Source organism: Protopterus annectens, chromosome 15.part0 (assembly GCF_019279795.1).
Source record: "Protopterus annectens isolate FY-2018-M chromosome 15.part0, PAN1.0, whole genome shotgun sequence".
NCBI classification, from domain to species: domain Eukaryota; kingdom Metazoa; phylum Chordata; order Ceratodontiformes; family Protopteridae; genus Protopterus; species Protopterus annectens.
Genome location: NC_056749.1, coordinates 376,067,999 through 376,095,455, shown reverse-complemented (window position 1 = coordinate 376,095,455; position 27,457 = coordinate 376,067,999). Strand labels below are relative to the sequence as shown.

Here is a 27,457-nt window from a genome sequence, read left to right as displayed (position 1 = left end):
CACACTAAACATGTTTCATCAGGTTTAAAACTTTCAATAAAAAAATTCAAACACTTAAATAACTTTATGAGATGACATCATCAAATTAATTTACATAATCATGCCTTAAAGCTAAATGCTTGTATAAAGCATTTAGCTTTATACAAGCATTTAGCTTTAAGGCATGATTATGTAAATGCCTTAAAGCTAAATGCTTGTATAAAGATACATACATAGATAAAAATACTACTAAAGTTAAAATTAATAATTCATTATTTCATAGGTTAGTACTAGGCTCATTGCCCTTGTGGGCTATTTTAAGCCCAGCAATTTACCCCATGTGAGGATCAACCCTGCACCTTGTGTTTATAAGGTAAACAGCTTAACCATTATGCCAACCTCCCATTTATTTCATCAAGCATCTTTAAAATTGTCTTCAAGCTACACATCACTTTGAGGCCAGTTACTTGATAAGATCATTTTATATTAATCCATTTAACTTCATAAACCTCTGTTTTGCTTTTTAAATCTCTCCCTCTGTCACATTAATTTACTATTTACAATACTGCAAACCTAAAACAGTGCATCTCATTGCTCTCCAGTATATGTTTCACTTATGTGATAGTTTTCACTCCCTCTTTGTATCAGATAACTGTCCATTAATCCTGTCCTTTAGCTTTGTATTAGTTTTACGTTCCGTACAGATAGCAATATAAACAACAATAGTGGTATTAAAAGTCGCACAACCATAGGTTCATAAATTAGAACTAGCTAACTGCCCTCATAGGCCATTTTAAGCATAGCCAATTACCCCGTGTGAGAATCAAACTCTGTACCTTGTATCTGTAAGTTAAACACCTTAACCATTATGCCAACCTACCACCTATATTAATATATTAATTTTATGTGATTTTTTTCTACTTGAATGAACAAAGGATAACCCTCTCTCTTTATATACATATATAAATGTACAGAAGGTACAATTATGCCAACCTACCACCTATATTAATATATTAATTTGATGTGATATTTTTCTACTTGAATGAACAAAGGATAACTCTCTCTCTCTCCCTATATATATATATATATATATATATATATATATATATATATATATATATATATATATATATATATATATATATATATAGGTTCATAGGTTCATAGTTTAGTACTAAGCTAACTGCCCTTGCAAGCCATTTTAAGCCTAGCCAATTATCCCTTGTGAGACGCAAACCCTGCACCTTGTGTTTGTAAGGCAAACACCTTAGCCATTATGCCACCCTCTCACCCCAAAGGGATATTTCTGTCATACACACTTACCCCACCTTCATACAAACTTGCCAGTTGCTGGATTCAAACCCCTACCTAACTATGTTATGACACTAGAGACAGACGCATTAGCAGAGCGCGCTATTCGCATTATATATATGGGTTCCATACACTAGATCGAATTTTCACTAATTCAAAATAGTGCATGGAATGCTCACTGCAGCGAAAGTGCACTTAATCGAAAGTGCACTTATACAAAGTTCAGTACAACGGACAGGTGTACTGAACTGCCATGCAGTACTCACAGACCTTAGGGTTATGGCACAGGTCATGGTAAGGGGATAGCCACTCACGGACCTTAGGGTTAGGGCATGGGTCCTAGTAAGGGGATAGCCCATAGGGCTATCCCCTTACCATGATCTGTGCCCTAACCCTAAGGTCCATGACGACTGAAGCACAGTGAAGGACATAGCAATGTCCTCCACTATGGTGCGATAGTCACGAACCTTAGGATTAGGGCATGGGTTAGGGTAAGGGGATAGCTTTACTAACTGTCCCCTTTCCCTAACCCATGCCCTAACCCTAAGGTCCGTGACTATTGCACCATAGTGGAGGACATAGCTTGTTTCTTTATGTCCTCCACTGTGCTGCGGTGTTTTTGGTGAAGTGTACTTATGCAAAAGTTCACTTTCATTGAAGTGAACTTTCACAGAAGTGAGGCTTCCTATTACAAGTTCGAAGTTATGAACTTTCGTTCTTGTAATAGGAATCCATATATATATATATATATATATATATATATATATATATATATATATACATACATACATATATAAATGTACAGAGGGTACAACGAAAACATGGAAACGTACCTCTTTTCTGTGAAAGTGACTTTCCTCTTACTTTCATATCCTTATAAAACAATCTCTGCTTTAAATTCCTTCCTTTTCTAAAAGTAAACTATGGATCCATTGATAAATAAGGTTTCAAGACATCTATTTCACCCAATATATACCAGCTTTTCTTCACTATATTCAGAAATGCTTTTGTATGCCTGTCATAAGTAACTATAAGACTTAATTCTTTACCAACACTAGTCTCATTTAAGTTGTCAGAATCTGTAAGCTGATCTGAAAAGAAAGGTTTTGCTTTGTTACTGAATTGTTATACTACAGCTGTTTTAATAGTATTTATATAACCCATATCATACCCTCTCTTTACAAAGTCAATACTTAACTCATTAATTTTAACTCATTAATTTGTTCTTCAAAAAACCCATTATTAGTATTTAATCTACAGCATTTATACATTTGCTCTTTCACTATAGTCTTAAAAATAAAAGATGGGTGCATACTTGTGCGATGGAGATACATATTCCTTCTTGTTGGTTTCTTATATATTTTAGTAAACAAATTCACCCATTATAGTTCTATCTACCTCTAATGCAAGAAAATAAATATTATTGCAGTATCTAAGCATTTCTAAAAGTCAAAAAATCAACTGTTGATATTAAATAGCTAATAAATTGTTCCAAGGCTACCACTGGATTATTCCATAGAATAAAGATGTCATCCATGAAGCATTTATAAAACAATATTCTGTATATTGCCACATTTTCTGTTAATAAAAAGTGGTGTACTGTCTAACAGGTTAATCAGTTCAAGATTACCTTGAATGATGTACCAGTTATTAAACTGTCCCAAAATCTTCAGCATCTGGACTGCATAATATGGGACAACCCAATGTGCATTTTTTATTATTATTACTTATGGCTTTACCTAGATATTCTGAGGGCGTGTCCTCTAAGAACTCCTTTTACCATATTTTGGGTGCCCACAGATCTGTTGCGGTATACGTTTACAAACTCCAGTTTTCTATTTACTCTAGAATTTAATATGTGTTTTTGCCAAATTACATATAAAGTTTAAAAAAATTATGAGCTGAATTCAAATACACAATAGAATTATTTAATTTAGTTGACCTCTCATTGCATACAACAAATATATTATCAATAGAACATTTGATAACCTCACATTTTTGTAAATTTACTCTTAAATACAAAACCATTCTCCCAGTGGGTTGGATGTAATAATATTTCTTTATGATGGAACCATATTGGACTCCATGGCCACATCACAGAACTAATGAAATAAGTTATTGCCAAATTGAAAATAATTGTTTTTTAAGACAGTTTTAATTGACGTGCAAAGTAACTCCACTTTTCTTGCACTAAATGTAGTATTCATGCATATGTATTTCCTTGACATCTCTACAACCTTATCCAAACATATACAAGAATACAACATTTCAATATCTATGGTGTGAAATTAATACTTTTTACTGTACTTCATTTTCTTACTGCGCAGTTGCTTGCAATCTCCTGAGTGAGCAATTGTCACATAGTACTGTCTCCACTGCCTAATATCAAATTATACCCCACAGACATTTAAAACACTATAGTTAAAAACATACATGGGAGTTTGCTGAATTATATATTAAACCCATGGTCAAACAACCACAATAAAATTGTTACTAACTATGTGGTCACACAAACACAGCAAAAGTTTAAGACTATTTAAGAGCTAAAGATAAAACAAAAATTGACTATAGCAAAAATCAACACAACATAAAATCAGTTAAAATGTAACACATAAACCCTGTTGACAAAGAAAATAATCATCCACAAACATTCATCCCATCTAGGCTTACCTGCTGTCTCAGTTTCAGGTGTGCCCTGTCCCTTATCTTCTTGCTGGCTGCCCTCAGACTGCTGTGGGGATGAGGCAGATGATGCAGCTGATTCATTGGATTCTGGTTCCTGGGGCTAAATAAAACATAACAAAAGTGAATAATTTTCTATACACCTATTCATTTAACTCTGTAGACAGCTTGGCCAGTGAACCACTATCTTAATCATCAGAATTACCATTTCAGTCTCTGAGCCCAATAAATATTTTGCAACTCTGGCTAAGTTTGCAGATAACTGCAGGCTAGGAGCAGTCACTGAATCCACAAATAACTTTGTGTCCTGGAGGAAGGTTTGTCCAAAATAAATAATTGGTGTCAAAATCATGGACTGAAACTAAATGCCAAAAATACATTATTGCATCCTTTTAGATCTTTGGGATCTGGGATCTATCCCAGGGAACTTCACATTAACAATATCCCCGAGAGTTGACCCAGTTGTTTGGAAACTGAAGTGAGCAGTGACCTAACAGTTGACCAACATGTGCCTATAATTGAAAGAAAGTCCTTTCATATTACATAGTTTATAAACAAAGGGATTACATCTAGATCTAGGGATGTTATTGTCCCCATTTACTCAGCTCTCATTAGGCCGGGCATTGAATATAATGTCCCCTTTGGCATGTATCTGTCCATACACATGCAACAGCTGGAACACCCACACAGATACCTCACTTAAAGGATACAAGACTTAAATAACATGTCCTACATGGACTGACTCAAAGCCTGTCACTATACTTGGTATCTTACAGACTGCTAAGAGGTGACTTGTATCTGGAATATAAGGCATCCTTTGACCCATTACTAATGGATTTACTGCATATCAACAAGTCAAATGTCATCAGAAGTACTCAGTCTAGGGATCACTTCTACAACATCAACAGAGCAGTTTTGAGGGACAATTATATTTCACAGAGGATACCACTACTCTGGAACAGACTCCCCATCCGCATAAAACAAAGTTTATCTCTGTTCATATTCAAGGTGAACTTGGTTCTATGGAATGGAAACAGAAAATTTACCCTAGACTGCCCCCTGTATTACTAAGTGGAAGCTTCTAAATATTTTATACATTGCATGGTTCCCCTCAAACTATCTATGGTATTGTTTGTGTCTTTCGACTTTTCCCGATTAGGGGTCACCACAGCGGAACTCTGGTCCGCTAATGATTGGTAGTTGATTTTTACGTGCCGAGTTACCAGCCCTGATGCACAACCTTCAACGAAGGTATGCCCATTCCCGCATGTCTCCACGCAGAAGACGCTCTAGCTGAGAATCGAACCGGACAGGGTCTTACTGTGAGGCGACAACACTACCGCAGCACCACCACCGTGGGTATGTATAATCCGAGTTATTTTCATCAGGGGCAATATAAAATTATTGACCATGGGATGGGTAAGGACAGTTTATAACCAAATGGGATAGGTTAATTCTAACATATTAAGAGAAACCGGTGAGGCTTAAAATGGCCCTCAAGGGCAGATAGCCTCGTACTTACTTATGAGCCTATGAACTTCTGAGTTCTGCAGTTATTTAGGGAACACAGTGACTATTGATGTTTTAGGACTGATCATTTCCTATTGGAAATGCAGTCAAGTAGCTAAAATAAAGAGTTTTCTTAAGCATTAAGAACATTTTCCACATCATATTTCCCACCAACAAGAAGATATATTCAATGAAGAGTTATTATTAAAGTTCATCACACAAATCAGAATATTGCAGCAGAAGTATAGTCAGACATACACCATGCATGCCACAAAATAAATTTTAGAATAAATTATTTATTTTTCTCAGTAAGTTATACTATAATTTAAATGAAGAAACTGACATTTACTATGCTTTTATTTTATTAATTTCAATATTCAGCTAAATCTTTTATTTTTACAATAACAGGCTTTGCTCTTTCTTTTTGCTAAACCTATTATTTCAGGATTTTTAACATTGAAAATGTATTTTTAGTACTGAAAAGGTATGCTATCTAAAACAAGCATCTCTGTGGTACAGAGGTGCACTGCAGTCTAATACTGGTGGTATTGGAAATCAATCAATCAATCCAGGCCAATAATCAGGTGTGAGTCTATTCCATTACTTTCATACACGCCAGGTGTATAATTAAAAAAAAAAAACGTAGCTATGCCACTGCATTGCAGTTGCTAAACCCACATTCATTACATTTTGGTTTTGGTCTGAAAAGGTCTCAAACTCAGAAAAAATATGCTTTGAAGTTTTGGTGCACTCTCGTCTCACAGAATTTTCAGACAAGACACTTGCATCTAAATCTTTACAAAGATTTTAAGAAACAAAATTTTACATACGTGTATTAAAGCCATGTGATTTCTTTGGTTATACTCCAAGACTCTACATTTGATTCTGAGACATACACAAATCAGATTACAAAACTACACACACACACACACACACACACACACACACACGCACACACACACACATATATATATATATATATATATATATATATATATATCTATATATATATCTATATATCTATATATCTATATATATATATATATATATATATATATATATACATGGGTCTACTTCATTTGCCCTAACTTCCAATTGACTGACACCCATTTAACTGACCCCATTTGACTGAAATTTAATTTGACTGACACTTCATTTGACTGGCAAGTATTACTGGCAATCTCCAGAGCACTGTAAGGCAAGTAAATGGAATATGTCCCTTTCCCCACTGTAGTGCGACCCTGGAGTTAGAATATATAGTTAGGTGAAGCCCCCCAGTTAATTTCATATTATATTGTGTGGTTTTGCTTTAATATTGCTTAGTAAAACAAAAGTAAGTGGGGGGCTTCACCCCCCCAACTATATATTCTAACTCCAGGGTTGCAGTACAGTGGGGAAGGGGACATATTCCATTTACTTGCTTTACAGTACTCTTGAGACTGCCAATAATACTTGTCAGTCAAATGAAGTGTCAGTCAAATGAAATTTCAGTCATTTGGTCACAGTCAAATGGGTGTCAGTCAATTGGAAGTTAGGGCAAATGAAGTAGACCCATATATATATATATATATATATATATATATATATATATATATATATGTACACACACACACACACACACACACACACACACACACACACACACACACACACACACACACACACCCAAACACGCATGAATACTTCTATCACTATCTGTACACTTTATGCATAAATTGACTAATGGATAAAAGCTTTGTAAATATCTAATGTATCACTGAAATGACTAGTACCGACAAGATATACAGCTTTAAGTACACTAACTCATAGATACAAGGATATGTGTGTCTTGTGACACATATTCATTTCAGGAGGTGCTTTGAATAAACACCTCATGGAGGTAGAAGCTCATCTACAGTGTCTATGTTGAGATTACATAGCATGCTGACAAAGATTAATATTTTACAGTATTAATGAGTTTTATTTCTAGTTCTGGGCTTGATTTCCTCAGTCTGTAAGTTCATACTATGTGACTTTGAACATGTCACTTTATATGACAATTCTTCTGAGTCATGTCCAGAAAGAAATACTTGTGCCTAGTGGGTTTATCTGCGTTAACAAATAAGCAGCAATATGTAACTCAACAGTAAAATCACAATATGTCAGTTTATGATGACTTTTCAAGAATCCTGTAATTGATGCAAAAGATATTCAATTACTATAACAGTACTAAATAACTATAACTGGTAAAATCATTTTTTAACCATTTTCTTGTATGCATCTTTATTCTGTCCATTATTGCTTTATGGATAACAGGAAAATCATTCCTCAGGTCATTGCAACTAACCTTTTTCTAGTGTTTTGATTCCTGCCTGAAACAGTTTTTACTGGGGATGTTTTTTATTATAAAAACAGTAAGGGCCCTATTCTATGCAGATGACCTGTTGACGCTTAACAGTGGTCATCGTCCTAAAGCCATCCAAAACCTCCCTTCAGGAAGACTTTCTCTTCCATTATAATTTGTTTGCTCAAAGTAGGAGGTATAAATGTTAGTAAAACCTATCCCATTCTTTTCAGATCTGCTCAAAGGCTGGTGCATAAAAACAATGCTGTAATTAAATCAAAAGGTGTTTCAACAAACTATTAGTTTAAGGAGTTTACTATCATATTTCTGAATCGAACTCCATCGACCGCACTTTTGTCGAACATGGAAATTCAAAAATGGCAATGTCGAACACCAAAAGCCAACCTAGGAATGGATTTTAACATGGGTCGAGATAGGGGAGAGGTTTGCATTTCAGCAATAACAATGAACACCTATCTCGACCCATGTTAAAACCATTCCTAGCTTGGCTTTTGTTGTTTGACATTACTGTTTTTGAATTTCCGTGTTCAACAAAAATACAGTCGATGGAGTCCGATTCAGAAATATTATAGTAAACTGTTTAAGGGTGTGCACACTTATGCAACCAGCTTATTGTACGTTTTTTTTTTTTAATATATTTTTCCCCTAACAGATTTGTTTGTTTTTCAATTGAATTGTACAGGTTATAGGTCCCATTAAAGGTGGGAAAAGTTTTCAAATGATTTATGGTGGTCTCATTTTTTTTTTATACCACAAAGAGCTGGCATTTTACCAGGGGTGTGTACACTTTTTATATCCATTGTATATCTATGTATATGCATGTCTGTGTTTCTGAATGTGTGTGTTTGTGTTTTTCTAAGTATATGTGTGAGAATCTGTATATCTGGGCGTGTGTGTATGTGTGTGTGTGTGTGTGTGTGCGTGTGTGTGTGTGTGTGTGTGTGCGTGTGTGTAGACATTAAATATTGACATAATTTATATTTCTGATGTAAAATACTTCCTCCAGCATAAATGTTACATTATACTAAAGCAAGTTTGATTCAGTAAGTGTAGGAACTATTTTACATAAGGGATATTAAAGAAATATATCTATATTTATATATGTATATATAAAAAATATATGTGTGTGTGTGTGTGTGTGTGTGTGTGTGTGTATATATGTATATATATATATATATATATATATATATATATATATATATATATATATAGTTCCCTATTAGAATCCTGAAACACTATAAGCCTGAAAGTCAAAATCCTGAAAACTAATGACTGAAAATGCCAAATCTCGAAAATGCAAAATCCTGAAAGTCAAAATCCTGAAAACACAAAATGGACATACTGACGTCATTGTGGCTTTGCTATTGTTAGCCCTGTGGTGTTAGGTCATGCGTTGGGTCCAGGTAAGTGTGCGGTTGGTTTTATGTTAGGGTTAGGGGCGGTATAAGTGAGTTAGGGTTAGGGCGCAGGTTAGGCATGTATGCAATAGTGACAAATATTGGGGTTAGGGGCAGTTTAAGTGAGTTAGGGTTAGGGCGCGGGTCAGGTGAGTGTGCGATAGTGACGGACCTTAGGGTTAGGGTTGGGGTCAGGGTCAGTTGGTAGATATTAGTGTCTTTATAGTGACATATTAGCATTATTTGTGTTTTCAGGATTTTGACTTTCAGGATTTTGCATTTTCGAGATTTTGCATTTTCAGTCATTAGTTTTCAGGATTTTGACTTTCAGGCTTATAGTGTTTCAGGATTCTAATAGGGAACCATATATATATATATATATATATATATATATATATATATATATATATATATATATAGATAGTCATTAAAAAATGCAAAAGAATTTTATGGACAGCCCATTCTTTAAGAAAATAATGCCCTCCAGGATATGCCTTATTGTGCAAATAATGCCTTCCAGCGGGTGGTAGAGGCCCTCTGCCTATGGTGAAGGACCTCAGAGCACCCTCGAACTTACAGTATTTCCACAATGACAAATGCCCTGTCTGTCATTATTGCTTGCTTGGTGCATTGAACATTCTAGCAGCTGGCTCTTACATTTATAAATACTTGCCATTTGGATTCTGGATAACATGCACTATTTCTTCAGATTTACAGGATATGGTTGATTAGCTGCAACAGAACTTTTATTTCTCCAGTACTGTTGGAATGCTCTTTGTACACTGGAAATCTCATCTGACTGCAGTAAAGCTGAAGATAATGGCAGCTTTGTTGGATTATTCTCCTCCGCATCAACAACTGAGAAGGAAAAAGCCTACTAGTTGAATATTCTGTACCTGAGAAGTGCAAAACACTAAGCCTGCTTGAGCTGGTGACATATTTTTCATAACATTTTTCACTGTTTGAATCAGTTGTTCTACCTTATTTGACCTAGAATATCGTGGCTAAGACATAACATGTTTAATTTCCCATTCTTATAAAAAAAATTGAACTCTTGACAGACATATTGTGGACCATTACATGTGACAAGTACATCTGTAATCCTGTGAGAAAAATGACTTCAGTAATGTAAATGAGTCGGTAATAAGTCACCATTGACGTTAATCACCTCAGGATAACAAAATACTGTCTATAAAGTGGAACAGATCTGTAGTTACCTTACTCTCTGGTTGATCTAGAATGGGGAACCATGACATCTTTGGAGCTGCTTTGATGACACAATTTACAAATGTGACAGTTTTGAACCATCTTTTCAGTATATTTTGACATGCTTCTCTGAATACTCTTTTCTTCCACATCGCGATTTCTAAATGTGCTTCCTACATTTTCTCTAAGATGAGTTCTCTAATTTGTGTTATACTTGAAAATCAGACTGTGTGATTCCTGAATTTCTTAACTATAAGTGTAATAACCTTGAGTTGGTAATGGACTCCTCATAAGAAAACAATAATTGTCCAAATGAAGGCAAGTAGTGCTTCAATGCAGCTAAATGTGTTTCAGGGGACATAAAAGAACAGCACTACAACTATGCAAGTGGTGGATGCAGCTGTACAGTGAAACTGCAAGAAAACATACCATGAAGAGAAATTCATACACAGAAGAATAAGACACAATTTGGAGAGTGGTCATACGCCACACACTATAATCTTGTGAGAACATAAAATGTGAAGTTGGGCAGATCCATGCCCAGTATAAAGTAATGTTTGTATTAGTTACTTGTTTTATCTCATGCCATAACAGGATGACATAAAGCATCACAGAAGGTTAAGTAGTCACATGGTATAGATGCAGACAAATGCTGATGGGAAGGATTGGACAGAGTAATGGGAGCGACACAAGATGAAGAGAGTACACATGAGATGGGATAAGGTGAAGTATGAGCAGATGGTGTGTCATCTCCTGTCCTGGCTCAGGAGGACATTACAGTGATCCATTATCATGTGATGTATCAATATGGCTTGTTGTATGAGCTACATCCTCCCCTGGTAGCCTCAAGGTTCAAGTTGGTCATTTGAGTGAATCTACAATCTGATCCAGGAGCCTCTCTAGGCTACATATTTGCTCACTGCTCTCTCCAGGGCAGCCACTACCCCCCTTTCCAGCTACATCTGGGCAACCTCAAGCAATGCAGGTGGGTACCGGTCAGAACCCCTTCCACATGTGAGGCGCACTCAGCCTCTTCACAATCTTGTACTTCAGCCACAGATTCAGCAGGGTTCAGATATAGTGTAGATGTCTTTGAATCAAATCTATCATTCAGACCTGCAATGAGGAGGTGAAATGGGAAGTTAGATTTAAGAGAGTCTGTCCTGACATTGGAATGAATATATTTAACAGACATGTCAGCACTTGTGAAAGGAACTAACATGGGTGGCTGCTATCCTCTCATGCCTCTTGTGGAAGGTGATACTACTGCAGCTACTTTCTGCTCTTGATGAAAGAGAAGGGACACACTAGAGAACCATGATGGTAGAACAATAGATAAAGTCCCATATTTTTGTATCCCTAGCTGTGTGAGAGACAATTCAAGTTTGTTCCCCTGCATACAGTGTATCATACTTAATCAGACTGTGCCACAGTTGTACATGTAGACACATCAGGTAGTGTACAGTCACTGTTCAATAGTGCAGCATTACTCTCCCACAGAACAGAACCCTGTAAAACTCGCATGAAACATTACAGGCCTCTTACATTGAATACCACCAGCGCTTCCTCTGGCATGGCTGATCCAGGCAGTAGCAGGTGCATCTTTCATATGATGACCTTGATAAATGCCTGCAAGCAGTATCAACCATCTAAAACCTAAAACAGGATAAAACAGAAAAAATATATAAAAAAAATTGCTGATAATTTATTGTTCCATTTAGGTGTCAGCATCACCAGTCATCAAAATGATGTCTGCATTTTTTCCTATGTGAGTAATGCCCATGAGTGATGACAACTCTTCAGCCAGGGTATTTCTGACATCAAGCTTTTTGGATACACCATGTTAGGGGATCCAGCAGTTGCTCCCTGAAATGGTCATGAGGAGATGATAAATAATCTTGCTGTTTTTCACATACCTTGCAAATGGTCTCTGGTAGGCAATCTGAAAATGGTGTCACATTCAAGAAGAACAAAATTGTAGCCTGTCAGTCATGCTTATAGCATGATTTCTGCATTGCATGTAATGCAACATGTAGTAAAATAGCATAAAATGCATAACTGCTCAAGTCTCTAACATGAGCTCATGGCCATGAGCTGTCAGAAATGAACATAGGCAGTAGTGCTTTAAGTTACAAATACATGGTAGGGAAATTTTATTATTTATTTTTTATTTTATTTGACATTTGTTTACCGGGGATGTCTGACTGGACTAAGTAGTCCATTTTCAGCAGAGGCCAGGGGAGAAAAGCTCCACATGTAAATTATACAATTAACACAGCAAAGTACAACCTAAGATATCTATGACAGGTTAGAAAGATTAAGAACAGGAGTAAAACTTTAAGACATATATCTGAGACAGGTACATTACTACATTAATACTGATTAAAACAGAGATCTGATTGTTAAACAGAGAGAAAACCCACCCAGACAATACTAGGAACATATAACAATTAGTCAGTAGAAGTCGGCTAACATAATTAAACTAACATTTTCAAAAGAGGAGTGTGAAAGTAAGTAAAAGTAATGACAATGTATAGAAGGTGTCATGCAAGTATATCCACAGTCATGTACAATTGCACTCATATTGATGCACATTGTGCTGTTCATGTAGAGAATTCTGCTGAGGTTATGGATGAGTGGAGAGGAAACATATGGAAAGAAAAAGGGGGAGAGAAGATGGGTGAAACGGAATCTTGTAATATATAGCTATATATTCAAGTATGGAGAAGATTATAGGGGGCCCAGGGCTGGACTGTGAAAATAGGAAGAATGGATGTGTATAAAGGGTAGAGTGTAGAGGGAATGGAGCTGGACAAATAAGTCTTTTCAGCCTGGGGATGAGCAAGAGCATAGCCAACTGTGATTTGGATGAGACTAAGAGGTTTTTGAACTGGTTGGGGTTACTGGTGTTAAGAATATTCTGTGGGATGGCGTTTCAGGTTTTAGTGATATGATTAGAGTAAAGAGAGTCCTCAAAGCTGTTGCTGGACTTTGAAACTTTTAGCAGTAATTTGTTAGAGGATCTCAGGGGTCTATTATTGCTGTAGGTTTGTACTAGGGTTTGGAGGACTGGACATTTGTCGGGCTTATATACAAAAGAGTGTGTCATTAAAAGTTGGTTGAAGGTTAAGATGTTGGGTAGCTCAAGTCATTTTAGTTGTTGGAGAGCAACACAGTGATGTGTTCTTTCGGACAGGTTTGTGGAAAATTTGGTTATTTTGTGGTAATATTTTCCTAGCTTGTTTAAGTCTATTTTTTTGAGGTTTTTGAATATAGGGGAGGCTTACATTAGTGTGGATAATAACTGGGTCCTGGTGACAACTTGTCTAGTTGAGTTGGTGAGATAAGTCTTAATTCTATAGAGGGAACCTAATTTTATGTGAGCTTTTTTAATAAGTGATACCTGTTTATCAAATCTCAAACTGCTATCAATGGTGACACCTAGGAGCTTGGTTTCAGAGATTAGCACAATTTTTGTGCTGTTAGATGAGGTGATTTTAAAGTGCTGACTTATGTTGTAAGATTTATTATGCTTGTTAAGAAAAAAGCATTAAGCTAGCTTTGTTAGGGAATGGAATGAGCAGATAGTTCTGTATGTAAGTTTTGGCGGCAGAAAAGGATTTTTGAGTGATTTCTTGGAGTTGTGGCAATGAGGGCACAGCACAGATAACAGTGGAGTCATTTGTGATTTGTATGATAGTGGCAATGTTGGTTGTGGTGTGAAGTCTGTTAGTGAAGATCGAGAACAGAAGTGAACCTAATATTGATGCTTGTGGGACTCCTATAGTTATGGGTAGCAGGGTAGAATGATTGTTTTGCCACTTGACATCCTGTTGGTAATCAGAAAGATAGTTTTAGATATTTCAGGGGATGAGTTCATGTAAAAACTTTTGGTGGGATACTATGTCAAATGCCTTTGACATATCTAAACAAATAGAGGAGACAAGTTGTCCATCATTTTTAAGCTAGTTTACAATGTTGGTGAAACCTAGTAGTGCAGTTGTGGTGCTGTGGCTGGGTCAAAATCCATGTTGTGAATTGGTTAGGAGATTTTTGGTTAACAGCTGGTCTAGTAATTGTGCGTGGGTGCATTTTTCCGAAATTTTGAAAGAGTAGATAGTATCAATATTTGTCTGTAACTGGAAAGTTCTACAGAGAAGCCACCTTTGTGGAGAGGTATCACACAGGAAATTTTCCAAATCTTAGGAATGCAATGCTCAGAGGTGGATCTGTTGATCATGATAGGTATAGGGTAGGAGATGACATCAGCTTCTAGTTTGAAGTATTCATTAGGTAACTTGTCAGTTTCAAGTGATGTATGTTTTAGTTTGGTTAACATTTTTTTTTATTTTTGCCTATTTGGATAGGTTGTAGTGATATTGTTGTTGGGGAGACATTGGTTCCCGGTGGGGTGACTAGGGGGTATCCTTTTTGGTGTTCTACAGAGTTTGTGAAAAAAAGAGTTGAATTGGTTTACTATACTTTCTGTGTATGTTTAGAGGAATTGGGCATTGGGGTTGAGGTTTGGCCAGGATATAGAAGTTGTTTAATAGTATCCCAGAAGTTTTATGGGTTATTTTGGTGTTTATGTTGGATTGTGGTATAGAAAAGTTTTTTTATCATTAAATTTCTTAAGTAATGATAATTGTCAAAGGAGGCTTTGCTTTTGTTGGCTTATATTGGAACCAGAGTTTGTCTCTTTGTTTTAGTACTTGTCTAGTTTCTTTTGTAAGCCATGGGCAGTGGACAGCTTTAGTTCTGACATTCCTGATAGGAGCAAGGCTGTTTAGTATATCAAAAAATGTACTGCTGAACTACTGTATTGCTGAGTCTAATGAGAGATGTTTTAGAGGGGACCAGTTGCTATTTTTAGGAGTAATTTAAAAGTATCTATGGAAAGTTTTTTTTTAATTGCGTACTTGTTTGTGTATTACTGTTTTAGTGATACCATGATGGTGCACTAGGAGATAGGTTGGTTGGTGGTCACTTAGTCTGTCTGGAAGACAAGCTAGGTGATTGATCAGAGAGGGTTTGTTAATAAGGATTGAGTGGAAAATTGACTGTTTGTTGCTATTTTGTCTACCCTTGTTGGTCTTAGTATCATTTGGGTAAAGCCATGTCAGTTTATGGATTCCCATGAAAGTAGGTTTTCTATTATAGGTGGGTTGTTGCCAGGAGGGATGTGTATTGGTATTAAGACTATGTATTTATTGTTGATGATTATTAGTCAGGAGGTTATTAGTTCAGTGTTATTTAGGTTTGGGAGGTTAATGTTTAAACGCTGAAGATTAAATGTGTCTTTATATATTATTTCTCCACCCTGTTTTGTGCATTCTATTGTGCCTATGGATGTTGTAGCCAGGGGGTAGGATATCATTATTTTTTTATGTGGGGTTTGAGCCAGGTTTCAGTTAGAACTGCTATGTTGAGGGTGTAGAGGGAGAGGGTGGCATGAATTTTGTGTATTTTATTTAGTAGGCTTCTGAGATTCATGTTAATGATGTGAATGTCTGAGCTCTTTTGGGGTATATTTGTAAAGGGTAGGCAGTTTGCTAATCTTGATGGTTGAGTTGATTGTTGTATACTGAGGGGATTTTGTTGGTTACTGTTAGGGCCTGGGTTAGGGTGGATGTTGCCACTTAATTGTAATTCTAATTTTTTTATGAGAGGATTAGTGGAGGAATTTACCTGATGACTGGGAGTGATTAATCCTTGTATGTAGAGAGGTGATTGTGTGTAAATATTTGTATGAAAATAGATCTATTTTAGAGGAGTTGAAGAGTTGTATTATACAGAAGTTAGTTTGTGAAGTATGAAGTGGGGTCTGGGAAGAGAAGGTGGGTGACTGTAGGTTGATGATATTATGGTTGTAATAACTGGTGAGGTGGACAGCAACTGTCAGTAGTGTAAAAAACATTGTTGTGATTTTGGTGTGTCTAGTAGAGGAGGTTTATATGTTTGATGAGAATAATATGAGTAGTAGTAGGCTGAGGGAGGTTGGAAGAGCAATTGGAGTGGTTACTAAAAGGCTTGAGGGAATAGATGCTGGTTAGGTAGGCAATTGATTGGGTGTGGTTTGGTTAGAATAAATGTAGGAGTAGTGAGGGTGGGTGGGAATTGGGGGTTAGGTAGGGGGCAGGAGTTAGCTCAAACAGAGAGGGGTTGTACCACGAGGGCCAGCCCAACAGCAAAAAACTATCAGTGAAGGGAAAGGTCCACAGTTAGGTGACAGTGTTGGGAGCAGTAAAAGAGAATATACACTTAAAATAGATAATGTAAATCAGAAAAAGTAGATAAACAATATTTTTGGGCTTCTGGCTGGTATTGGTTCTTAACATAAACAAATGCCAGAAAGTTTAAAAGCAAGTAAGGGGAACCCAAACTTAGAAACCTAAGGCAGTTACACTAGCTGAAGGAGGAAGGGGGGAACACGTTTTGTTGCATCCTGGTTGGTGTATACACTGCTATAATTCTATATAGACCTACTAGTCAAATCATACACATAGACTGATGTTTGGTGGGGAATTACATCCATAAGGCAATGACAAAGGAAATATGCATGAACAGAGGACATATTCTTGCAGCTGGGGGTCAATAAACTGGATTGGCTCTTAGGTTTGCCAATTATAGTACAATGGTGGCAAGTACATCAACACGTGGTACAGGGAGAACAATTCCCCCCCAGGATTATTTAAAGAATGGCACCCAACGAAGCAGGCTACTATATAAAGAAATTCTTAAGCATTCTTTCAACTGATCTAATTTTTTTACAGGTCAAGCACATTACAATAAAGTTGCATAATCCTAGATATGCACCACTATTTTGTGTTCTGCTGTACAAATTGGAGAAGCTATCTTACATACTTGGAAAGCAGTAATATGAGGAATGGCAGCATTATCTGGACCTATAACTAGTCTGAGCAGGCACACAGTACTCTGAGACTGTGTGGTAAGATGTCTTTGGCTACTTTTCTAAGGATGTGCACCCTTACATTACAACAGACTGTCAACAGGGATATAGGTGCTGACTGTCAACAGAGATATAGGTGCTTGTATGTGTGGCTTCCCTGTAGATTGTACTCACAACAGGGTAACCTAAAACATCAGCACAACCTGCCTATAAACATGCTTGCCATTGTTATGGTAATCTTATTGTTGGTATAATTTATAACATGGGTTGTGGTGTTGATACAGGACTCACATGCCTACCGAAACTTATCCCCCCCTCTGTACTAGGATAGGCAATTATGAAGGTGACCACAGATGTTGGCAGTAGGAACTATTGCCATATCCTGTAAAAGCTTGTTGGCAAGAACACTAACTGTATGTATTATCATATTTGTTCCTACAGATATTGTATATCACTTCATAGCAGTCCACGTGAATATAGTATGGCATAGCTAGGTTTCTCCCTTTGTCTGTAGCTGTAATCTTGGTAGTCCCAGTAGGCTATAGTCTATATCTCTGTGTCATGTGTTTATAGATGTCTGCATATCCAGAAGACAAGGTGAACAGCAGAGACTGAACACTTACAACTCAGCTGATAATGACTTCCTGCTACAGGCACACAGGATACATGGATGACACCTGCTCAGGAGAGTACTGATTAATCTTTATATGAATAGGTGTGGCAGACAGTTATCCATGACATAAATAAAGTGGGGGATGCAGTGCCATATTACAGCAGGGCTATAAGTATCCTACCAACATGCTATGTCATACAAAGGTAAAGGCTATGTTAGGATGGTATGGTACATGTTGTATGGGCATGCTTAGTGTACATGACACAGGGGCATGGTTTTGACCCAGCTACTCATGCTCACTGTGGTGTATTCTTCTTGTGCATTCAGTGGGCAGAGGACAGCTATGGTGATATCTCTAGAGACTGGGGCATAACAAATGACTGACAGCAGCTGTGTAAGTGCCAATGATAATAAGAAGACACAGCTATCTGTGTCACACTTTGATGACACGGTGAAAGGCTTTGCTTCCATTCTGGGTGAACATCCATCTGTAATAGGTGATGAAGGTGTGGCCTTACCCCAGATGACCCTGAGTCTGTAAAGCTTGAATGTCTGCTACCCCCATTAGGGGAGAGTTCCCCAGTGTCTCTGACCACTAGTAAAGCTCTTCTGGCCACTGTGGCACCAGATAAACTCATTGCATCCTGAAATGGGTATACCCAATGTCTTTGACATGCAGACAGTATGTGGGATTATGTAGCAGTTGTGTTACAGTATCATTCAGGCACAAACAGTGGCAACCCAATCCAGGAACGATTAATTCTTTTGTTGCATGGCATAATTGAGGATATGAAAGCCAGGGACACTATGTAGATAACTGAATTCAATGCACCCAACCAGGGTCCAATAAACCAAGAAAAAACACACAAAATTTCGGACCACTGCTCACGGACAAGTTTTCGTAGGTAAAATCCTTTAATAAAACTAAACGCTTTCACCATAGACATATGGCTTCATCAGAGTGAATTATAAAACCACATCTCTCAATATATAGTAAAATACTAATTAGTTAATAGATTAATTAAATTAAATGAATTAATTAAATATTTAAATATTTATTTAATACACCCTTGCCAATGAGTCCAAAGTTCTACAAAACACTCTTGAATATTGAATATATATATATAAGAAATAAAATAAAATGTTACACACCATACATATTTATATATTTATACAAACAACTAAATAAATAGTTATACATTCTAACTAACTAAATCTCATATGATTTTTGCTTTAACACAGGTTTAAGCGAAATGTAGTCATTCAAACCAGGTTTGTTCATTGCATTCAATCTTAATTGCCACTCCGCCTCAAGAACAGCAACCCTGTTACTAACATCACCACCTTGGTCCATATAAACCCGGTCAATGATGAAAAAAACAAACTTTTTGAACTGCAAACATTTGAGGCTATGTAAAAACAGGGCATTGTGCACATCCTTATTTTTAATAGCTCTTACATGCTCCATAACCCTGTCTCTTAATCTATGAGTGGTCATTCCCACATGGAATGCATCACAGGTGCTGCAGGAAGCCACATATACCACGTTCTTACTATTACAACTACATATTCCAGGACAGGCCAAAGTACGTGTAAATCCTGCCACACATACATAAGTACCCTCTGCAATAAATCTACAGCTTCTACATGCTCCACACTTGCCCATCCGTGATTTATTAGGCCTATTGTCCCTTTCCAACAAAGTCTTTAGATTGTCTCCCTTGCTAAAGACAATCATTGGCACTTTACCAACTAACCCCTTAATCTCACGACTCAAACAATGATCCCATGCATGTCTAACCACCATACACATTTCACTAGCCTTCTCATTGTATTTCAAAACAAAGGTCGAACCAAGCTTGTCATCTTCAACTCCATTTTCCTGTCCACTTTCTATCTCAGTGGACAAAACTTCTTCATCTACGGATTTTTTCAAAATAGGAATATATATAGTCCGTCTTTTTTGATAAACCTCTCTTTTAATTCTCAACAGGAGTTTAAAGGATACCCTCGATCAAGCAACATACCTATTAGGCTATAAATTTCCTGTCTAAAGATGTCATCGTCACTCACTAATCTTGAAATCCTCACCATCTGACCTTTTGCAACCCCCTTTCTCTGATGAAAGGGGTGACAGCTGGTGAAACGTAAGATTGAATTGGAATAATTGCCCTTTCTAAAAATAGTAGTTACCAATCCCCCATTGTTCTTAGATATTCTAATGTCTAAAAAATTGGTACTGTCCCTATTCCACTGATGTGTAAACCTCAAAAATCCAGTAGTACCATTTAAATAGTTAACAAATTCCATAGCCTCAATTTCATTGCCATCCCACAAGATTAATAAATCATCCAAGAATCTATTATAAAGGACAATCTTAGAATTAAATCTTGAGGAGAACACAAATTGCCTCTCCCATGCCAACAATACAAGGTTGGAAAAAACAGGGGCACATTTTGCCCCCATCGCAACACCAGAGATTTGACGAAACACTTCACCCTCAAATTTCATAAAATTGTTCTTGAGAACAATCTCCATTAAATCATAAAGAAAATTCAACTTATCCTTATTAATTTTATTACTAGAATTTAAACTGTCATAAAACATTTCTAACCCCTCTAAATGAGGAATAACACAAAATAGGTTGACGACATCAACTGTAAGAAAACTATAGGAATCAGAACTTCTTTGAACTTCTTTAAGCCTCTCAAGGCAATGCCAAGAATCCCTCAGAATGTGGGAAACCTCAATAAGAACTGGTTTAGATAAAACATCCACAAAGGCAGCTAAGGGTTCAGTTTTTGAACCCCTCGCAGATACAATAGGCCTAAAACATAAATTAGACAAAAAAAGGTACGCTGGTGTATAACAGCCAGATATCAAGTCACTGAAAAACACAAGATGTTCACATAAGGAAACCACCACGCTTGATGAGCAATGTGGAGATAAATCCTTTATTCGTAGTAAGCGCTTTCGCCCTTCGGCTTCTTCAGACTTTCAAACATTTAATTAAGTCCAGATTACAATTTAAATACCTTTCTGTGCAATGCTATTGGTCAATCTATCAGTAAAAAAGTCTTAAGGCGCTATACAGCTTCATTTAAAAGGGACCAAGATATTTACAACATAAAAGACATAATCAAGCATTATTAAAAAATATTTTGATTTGAAAGACATGTTTTCTATCAATAAATATCAAAATATATATATATATATATATATATCTCAAAGGAATGTATATATGAATATATATATAAATAAACATATACACACATATGTTGGCATTTCATTAAGTGTTGAAGTAGACAACATAAGCAATGAAAATAATCTAAAATGTGCTTTTTCATTTCATGTACTCCATCAACATTTAAGAGAGACAAAGTAAAAACCTAAAATAATGTGGAGCATTAAGGCTTAAACCTTCTATGAGACCGATTGTAGCCAGACAAGGCTGGGTAACCGAGCCCCTTTCAATATACACTGAGTTTCACCTTAGGCCCTTTGTAATTGATAATAGCACCATCCTAAGAGACAGTAAACAGTTCTTACTTGATTTATATGCCTATACAACACAATTGAATGATAACTCACACTATATACTAGTTACTTTAGATGTGGTGAGTTTATTTACTGTGATCCCTAATGATATAGGGATACAGTATAAGATTACTTTAGGAATCATTCTGACTTTACTCCTGTGAAAGTTGATTTCATCACACTGCTTTTGGAAACAGTTCTATTGAACAATATTTTTATGTTTGGAGAAGATGTTTTCTTGCAGAAGGATGGCGTGGCTATGGGCACCTCGTGTGCCAATAGCTACGCCAACCTAGTCATGGCCCAATGGGAAGAAACTTTTCTATTCAAGCTCAAACTGTTTCAGGATTATGTAGGTTTGTACCGCAGGTTTGTGGATGACCTCTTTTTTATTTGGTTGAGTGATGTGGATACACTGTTGAGGTTTGTTGATAGCATCAATACCTCTACTAGTTTTTTAAAATTTACAATGACTTATTCATATGACCAGATTTCGTTCTTAGATGTAAATATTTCCAGGCTTAGCAATGGACTGCTCAACACTTCAACACATAGGAAATTGTGCCACAGGAATACCATACTTCACAGAGACAGTATGCACCCCAAACATGTTTTCAATAATGTTTTGAAGGGCCAAATCATTAGGGCATCAAGGTTGAACCCTACTGAAGAGGGCTACATGAAGGAATTGGATGATTTAAGGGTTAAGTTTGTACAAAGGGGATATGACATAGAAGCATTTACACATACAACTTCGGTAGTAACTAATCTTAGAGATACCACGGCTAAACCCTTTTTTTCAGAACCTGTAGCAGCACCTAACACTGACTCTTTGTTTGTTTCAGACAATATTAGAGCTTCTTTGTTCTTTACGAAGGATTCGTCCTATATTAGACAAATCATGGAAAAGCACTGGAATATTTTACTTTTAGATAATGAAATAAGGAAGGTTGTAGGACCCAGCCCGAATATTGTTTTTAAGAATCAGCCAAACCTTAAGAGATTACTTTGTAGACCTAGGAATAATTTGAAAACAGCAAGGTTAAATAAACAGAACATGAACACCATGCCCTGTGGAAAATGCAATCAATGTATGTACATTGAAGAAACAATAGATTTTGTCCATCCTGTTACTAACCACTTGTTTCAGTTTTACACCAATACCAATTGCAACAGTTCGAATGTTGTTTACATGGCTAGATGTGAAGCATGCCCTGCGTTCTATATTGGTAAAACCAATAGGTCCTTAAAAGAACGCATAAGAGAACATGTGTATCACATAAGGATAGGTTCGGTGTTTAATGCATTGGCCAAACATAGCATGGAATTAGGTGCTACACATACTTTTAGATTTTTTGTTATTCAAAAGATCGAAATTAATATAAGAGGGGGTGATATAATTAACTATACACTGGAGAGCGAAATGAAGTGGATTATCAGATGCAGGGCTGATCAATACCCCGGTCTGAATGATAAGGTACAGGTGAAACCATTCTTGAGAAGAAGAAAGCTTCTTGTACCTAAACACTAGTTTATCTAGACCTAGGATTATACTAGGTCCATCTGTTCATCCCTATTTTTTACCTTTCTTATTCCCTTGACATTGCCATCTTTATGTCTACTGTTCAGGTCGAACGACTTCTGTTCACCAGATTTTTTAGTATAGGTTATATATAGTGAAATCCCCCCCATAATTCTAGGAAGGATAGGCAGATCTCTTTGTTTTGAACAAACCTGTTTTACATACTGTTTAACCATGATGGGCTGTCAACGCCTTAATGCTCCACATTATTTTAGGTTTTTACTTTGTCTCTCTTAAATGTTGATGGAGTACATGAAATGAAAAAGCACATTTTAGATTCTTTTCATTGCTTATGTTGTCTACTTCAACACTTAATGAAATGCCAACATATGTGTGTATATGTTTATTTATATATATTCATATATACATTCCTTTGAGATATATATATATATATTTATTTTGATATTTATTGATAGAAAACATGTCTGTATGTATATGTTTATTTATATATTCATATATATATATATATTCTTTTGAGATATATATATATATATTTATTTTGATATTTATTGATAGAAAACATGTCTTTCAAATCAAAATATTTTTTAATAATGCTTGATTATGTCTTTTATGTTGTAAATATCTTGGTCCCTTTTAAATGAAGCTGTATAGCGCCTTAAGACTTTTTTACTGATAGATTGACCAATAGCATTGCACAGAAAGGTATTTAAATTGTAATCTGGACTTAATTAAATGTTTGAAAGTCTGAAGAAGCCGAAGGGCGAAAGCGCTTACTACGAATAAAGGATTTATCTCCACATTGCTCATCAAGCGTGGTGGTTTCCTTATGTGAACATCTTGTGTTTTTCAGTGACTTGATATCTGGCTGTTATACACCAGCGTACCTTTTTTGTCTATTTTTACTCTTTACAGTTTTATCTCGCTGGTGTTTTGCTCTACGTGCTGGGTGTGACATTTGGATTTTTACTAAAACATAAATTGTTAACACCTTTGTGCACCTTCGGAATACCAAAGATGCACGGCATAAAAGGATGTTTAACTGTTAGAAAATCGAACTCTGTTTCAGTAATGACACCTTGAAACAAAGAGTCCAACAAAAACAAATCTATTTTCTGATATGCCCTATTCGCCTCATTGGTGGATACTCTAACATATGTGTTCTGATCCCCCAAGAGACCCATCATTGAGGCAATGTAGTCAATTTTAGTCATTAGCACCATGCCGCCACCCTTGTCCGGCTTCATACATCTTACATTTTCAGTTGCCCTCAATTCTCTTAGAATCAGTCTCTCATCTTCACTCAAATTATCTTTAAATATGTACCTCTGCGAACAAATCCTCCTAAACTCAAACTCCACTAATTTTTCAAAAACTGAAAATTCAGAGCTAAAAGGTGGAATAAAAGTACTCTTCCTTTTTAAGCCATCAATAATGCATTAGAATGTTCACACTCATTCCCAACCTTGCCTTTAAAGAAAACCTGTAAATTAAGTTTCCTCAAAAACAATTTGAAATTGACCAAAACCTGCGCTATATCAAGCCTAAAATTAGGCACAAAATTAATTCCCTTAGAAAATACACCAAAGTGCCCATCTGTGATTTCCATTTCGGTGTAATTGTAAATATAGAAACCATGCTTTTTCAACACAGACCTACACATAATTCCATTAAAATCAACTTCACAATTGTGTTCAATGGAACTTTCATCAAACGTATTGTACTTTGTCAAAAAGCATGTCTGTACATCACCTTCAACAAAATTCAGTTTCTCATTTTCAATTTCAATTTCAAGGATGTCACTCTGCCCTTCGGTGATCAACATTCCATCACCTTCACCTTGGACAGCATTGTTCTTACTACATGTAACTGAATTACTTAAAAAATTATTGGTGTCAATACCTAAAACACCGGACTCATTGGCATAAACATTAATATCACACATAGCAACATCGAAAGGCAATATTATAATGCTGGACAGTCCTCCCAAAAACCCACCCTCCCTCCCCGAGAAAACCTCCGCTCCTGTCGCTCCATCAACCGACCCTTGTTTAACAACCTTTCCGACCTTCTCAGTTCGTGAGGCTGTTCCAAAAAAACATCGTCTGGGTCAAAGTCAAAATTGGAAGCACCATTATCAACACGATTGTCCATTTCAGTAACAACACTACAAACTCTTGCCACATGTGCATTGAATTTACGACCAGGAGGATAAGCACATTTGCTAGAATAGTCAGCTGTGTCCCTGGCCAGCTTTTTTTGTTTAGTAACCTTGCTTTTATTAACAAAAGATTCAATATTGGCCAAAACTCTATTGAACCAATCCTTGTATTGAAAAAACAACAAACCCGTTGTAATGTTAGAATGCAAAAGCGTGATTTCCCCCCGAAGTTCCAACAGCTTTTGGCAATTGTTTTCAATAATAATATCCAACATTTCCAGACCAACCCGGTCAAATAATGAAACTAGATTGTCAAAATGTACAGTACCTGGTTCGATGCCCATCGGTAGCTTCCATACACGGAGCCCTTTAGGAACTTGCTTCAAGCTCCTAGACTTGGAAAGAAACAAACTGTCCAGCTGAAGCACCCTGTACTTCATACAGAGCTTATCAAAATGATGTATCTATTCCTTCAACGTGGTGTATAACTTTTTGTTGTTGCTGGGTATTGTTTCCACAGCACATAGCTCACCTACCGGCAACTCAAACCAGGATTCCAAGGTAGTCTCACTTCCTGCCTCTCCCGTTGATACAGGAACTTCCTCGTTGACACAGCTAGCACCACCCGGTGCTTCACGGCCAGCATTACACTTGTTCTTGTGCTTATTTTTGGATACTGCACCGCTCGCTGATTCCACAGTTAACATCTTTTGCCCAGGCATCAATGTCATAGAAATTGGAGAATGCAGCGTGAACAGTTCTACCTGCGAATCAGTAGGACTAACCGCTGCTGCCAAACCATTGCCAACAGTCTGCTTATCATATAAATCAACCAATTTTTGCACCGCATGTGCCAATTCTTTAAGAGCCACCTCCATCCTTGTTAAACAAACAGCAAGGTAATACCCACGTAACAAAGTCCACAGGCAGAGCCAAAAAAAGCAAAGAAGTTGAATTCAATGCACCCAACTATGTAGATAACTGCCAGTGACACCATCACCATTCCCACTGGCCATGCTGTCCAGGTTCAGGAAGGGGTATATAGTAATAGTGGCCAAGTAAGGGGGCCATCATAAAGCATGCCCTTCTCACCTGTGTCTGGATATGCATGACACTTTGCCATATCTTGTTGCTGATATTCATGACACTTAGCTTTTAATAGCAGGACTCTTCATGTGCAAACCCCAGCCAGGACACACCATCACTGTCAAGTAGGACCCCAAGTCATACTCTAACAAGTCAGTGTATTGGCACCCTCAACCACACTAAATAACACAGAGTATGAGTAATCACAATGCTTCCATCTCCACACTACTCTGAGGCTTTTGAAGATCAACGATTGGCTTGTGCTTTCCTTTGCTGGGCAGATAAGTTCCCTTTGGGGAAAAAAAATCCATTTTCTTATATTTATTGACGTTTTATTACTTTCTTCTTCAGGAAAATTATTTTAAAGCTAGGAATTTTGTATTTTAATGAACAGTCTTGAAATTGTAACACACTTTTAAATGGAGCACTCATTTTTTTTCTGCTAGTTTTAAAGTAGTGTAACCTAACTAATAACATTTTTTGAGCAGAAATTGTGTTTAATTATTTACCACTTTGGAGCTGCCATAGAGTTTGAAACTGCTTTTTACTGTGCTTTTTCCTGTTAAAAAATCACTTCTGTAGACTGGTGGCTTTACCAGCACTGGCTGCCTGTCCTCACAGGGGAAAAAGGCATCATTTTTGACTTGACTATAGAACATATTGTCAGTCCCATGGTCAGTCCTAGCCACAAAAAGAAAAAGTTAAGCAAACAGTCTTTGCCATCACAGCAGGCTAGCAATTTGCCTCAGACACATGTGGGTGAATCTGCTGTGGCCATTTGTTGTACCTCACACCACTCCTCATCTTTTGCCCCAATTCCCTCTGGTGTAGCACCTACAGTCACTATGGACCAGAGGTTAGCCATGCCCTCTGCAGATGTTGGAATCCCCTTTGTGGGCAAGGGAAAGTCACTCTTGCTTATTCTGAGAGAAGGAAAAGGGAAGGCCTCTCTGTTCATAGGTTCATAGGTAGGTACTAGGCTATCGGCCCTAGGGCCCATGCAAGCCTAGCCAAAAAATGTACCCTGGCTTTCGCCACCCAAGAAAATTATTTTCCTGTGCCCCTGTCGAGCAGAGCCACAGAAGTGATCCCCGGGGTGAATTTCCCATTTCCCATCCAATCATCAAGATTTGTCTTGAAGAGTGCTAACGAGGAGCTCTGTTTGACATAGATAGGTAGTCT

At 36.9% G+C, this 27,457-nt stretch overlaps 1 protein-coding gene across 4 annotated transcripts in view; it reads right to left on the bottom strand.

Moving 5' to 3' along the window:
- The window catches only part of DRP2 (dystrophin related protein 2), a 4,029,288-nt gene that overhangs the window by 134,299 nt on the left and 3,867,532 nt on the right, over positions 1–27,457 (bottom strand). For all 4 annotated transcript variants that reach the window (XM_044057116.1, XM_044057114.1, XM_044057115.1 and 1 more), the window contains one exon: positions 3,961–4,075. In XM_044057116.1, the coding sequence (XP_043913051.1) occupies positions 3,961–4,075 (115 nt within the window). The remainder of the gene's footprint in view (positions 1–3,960; positions 4,076–27,457) is intronic.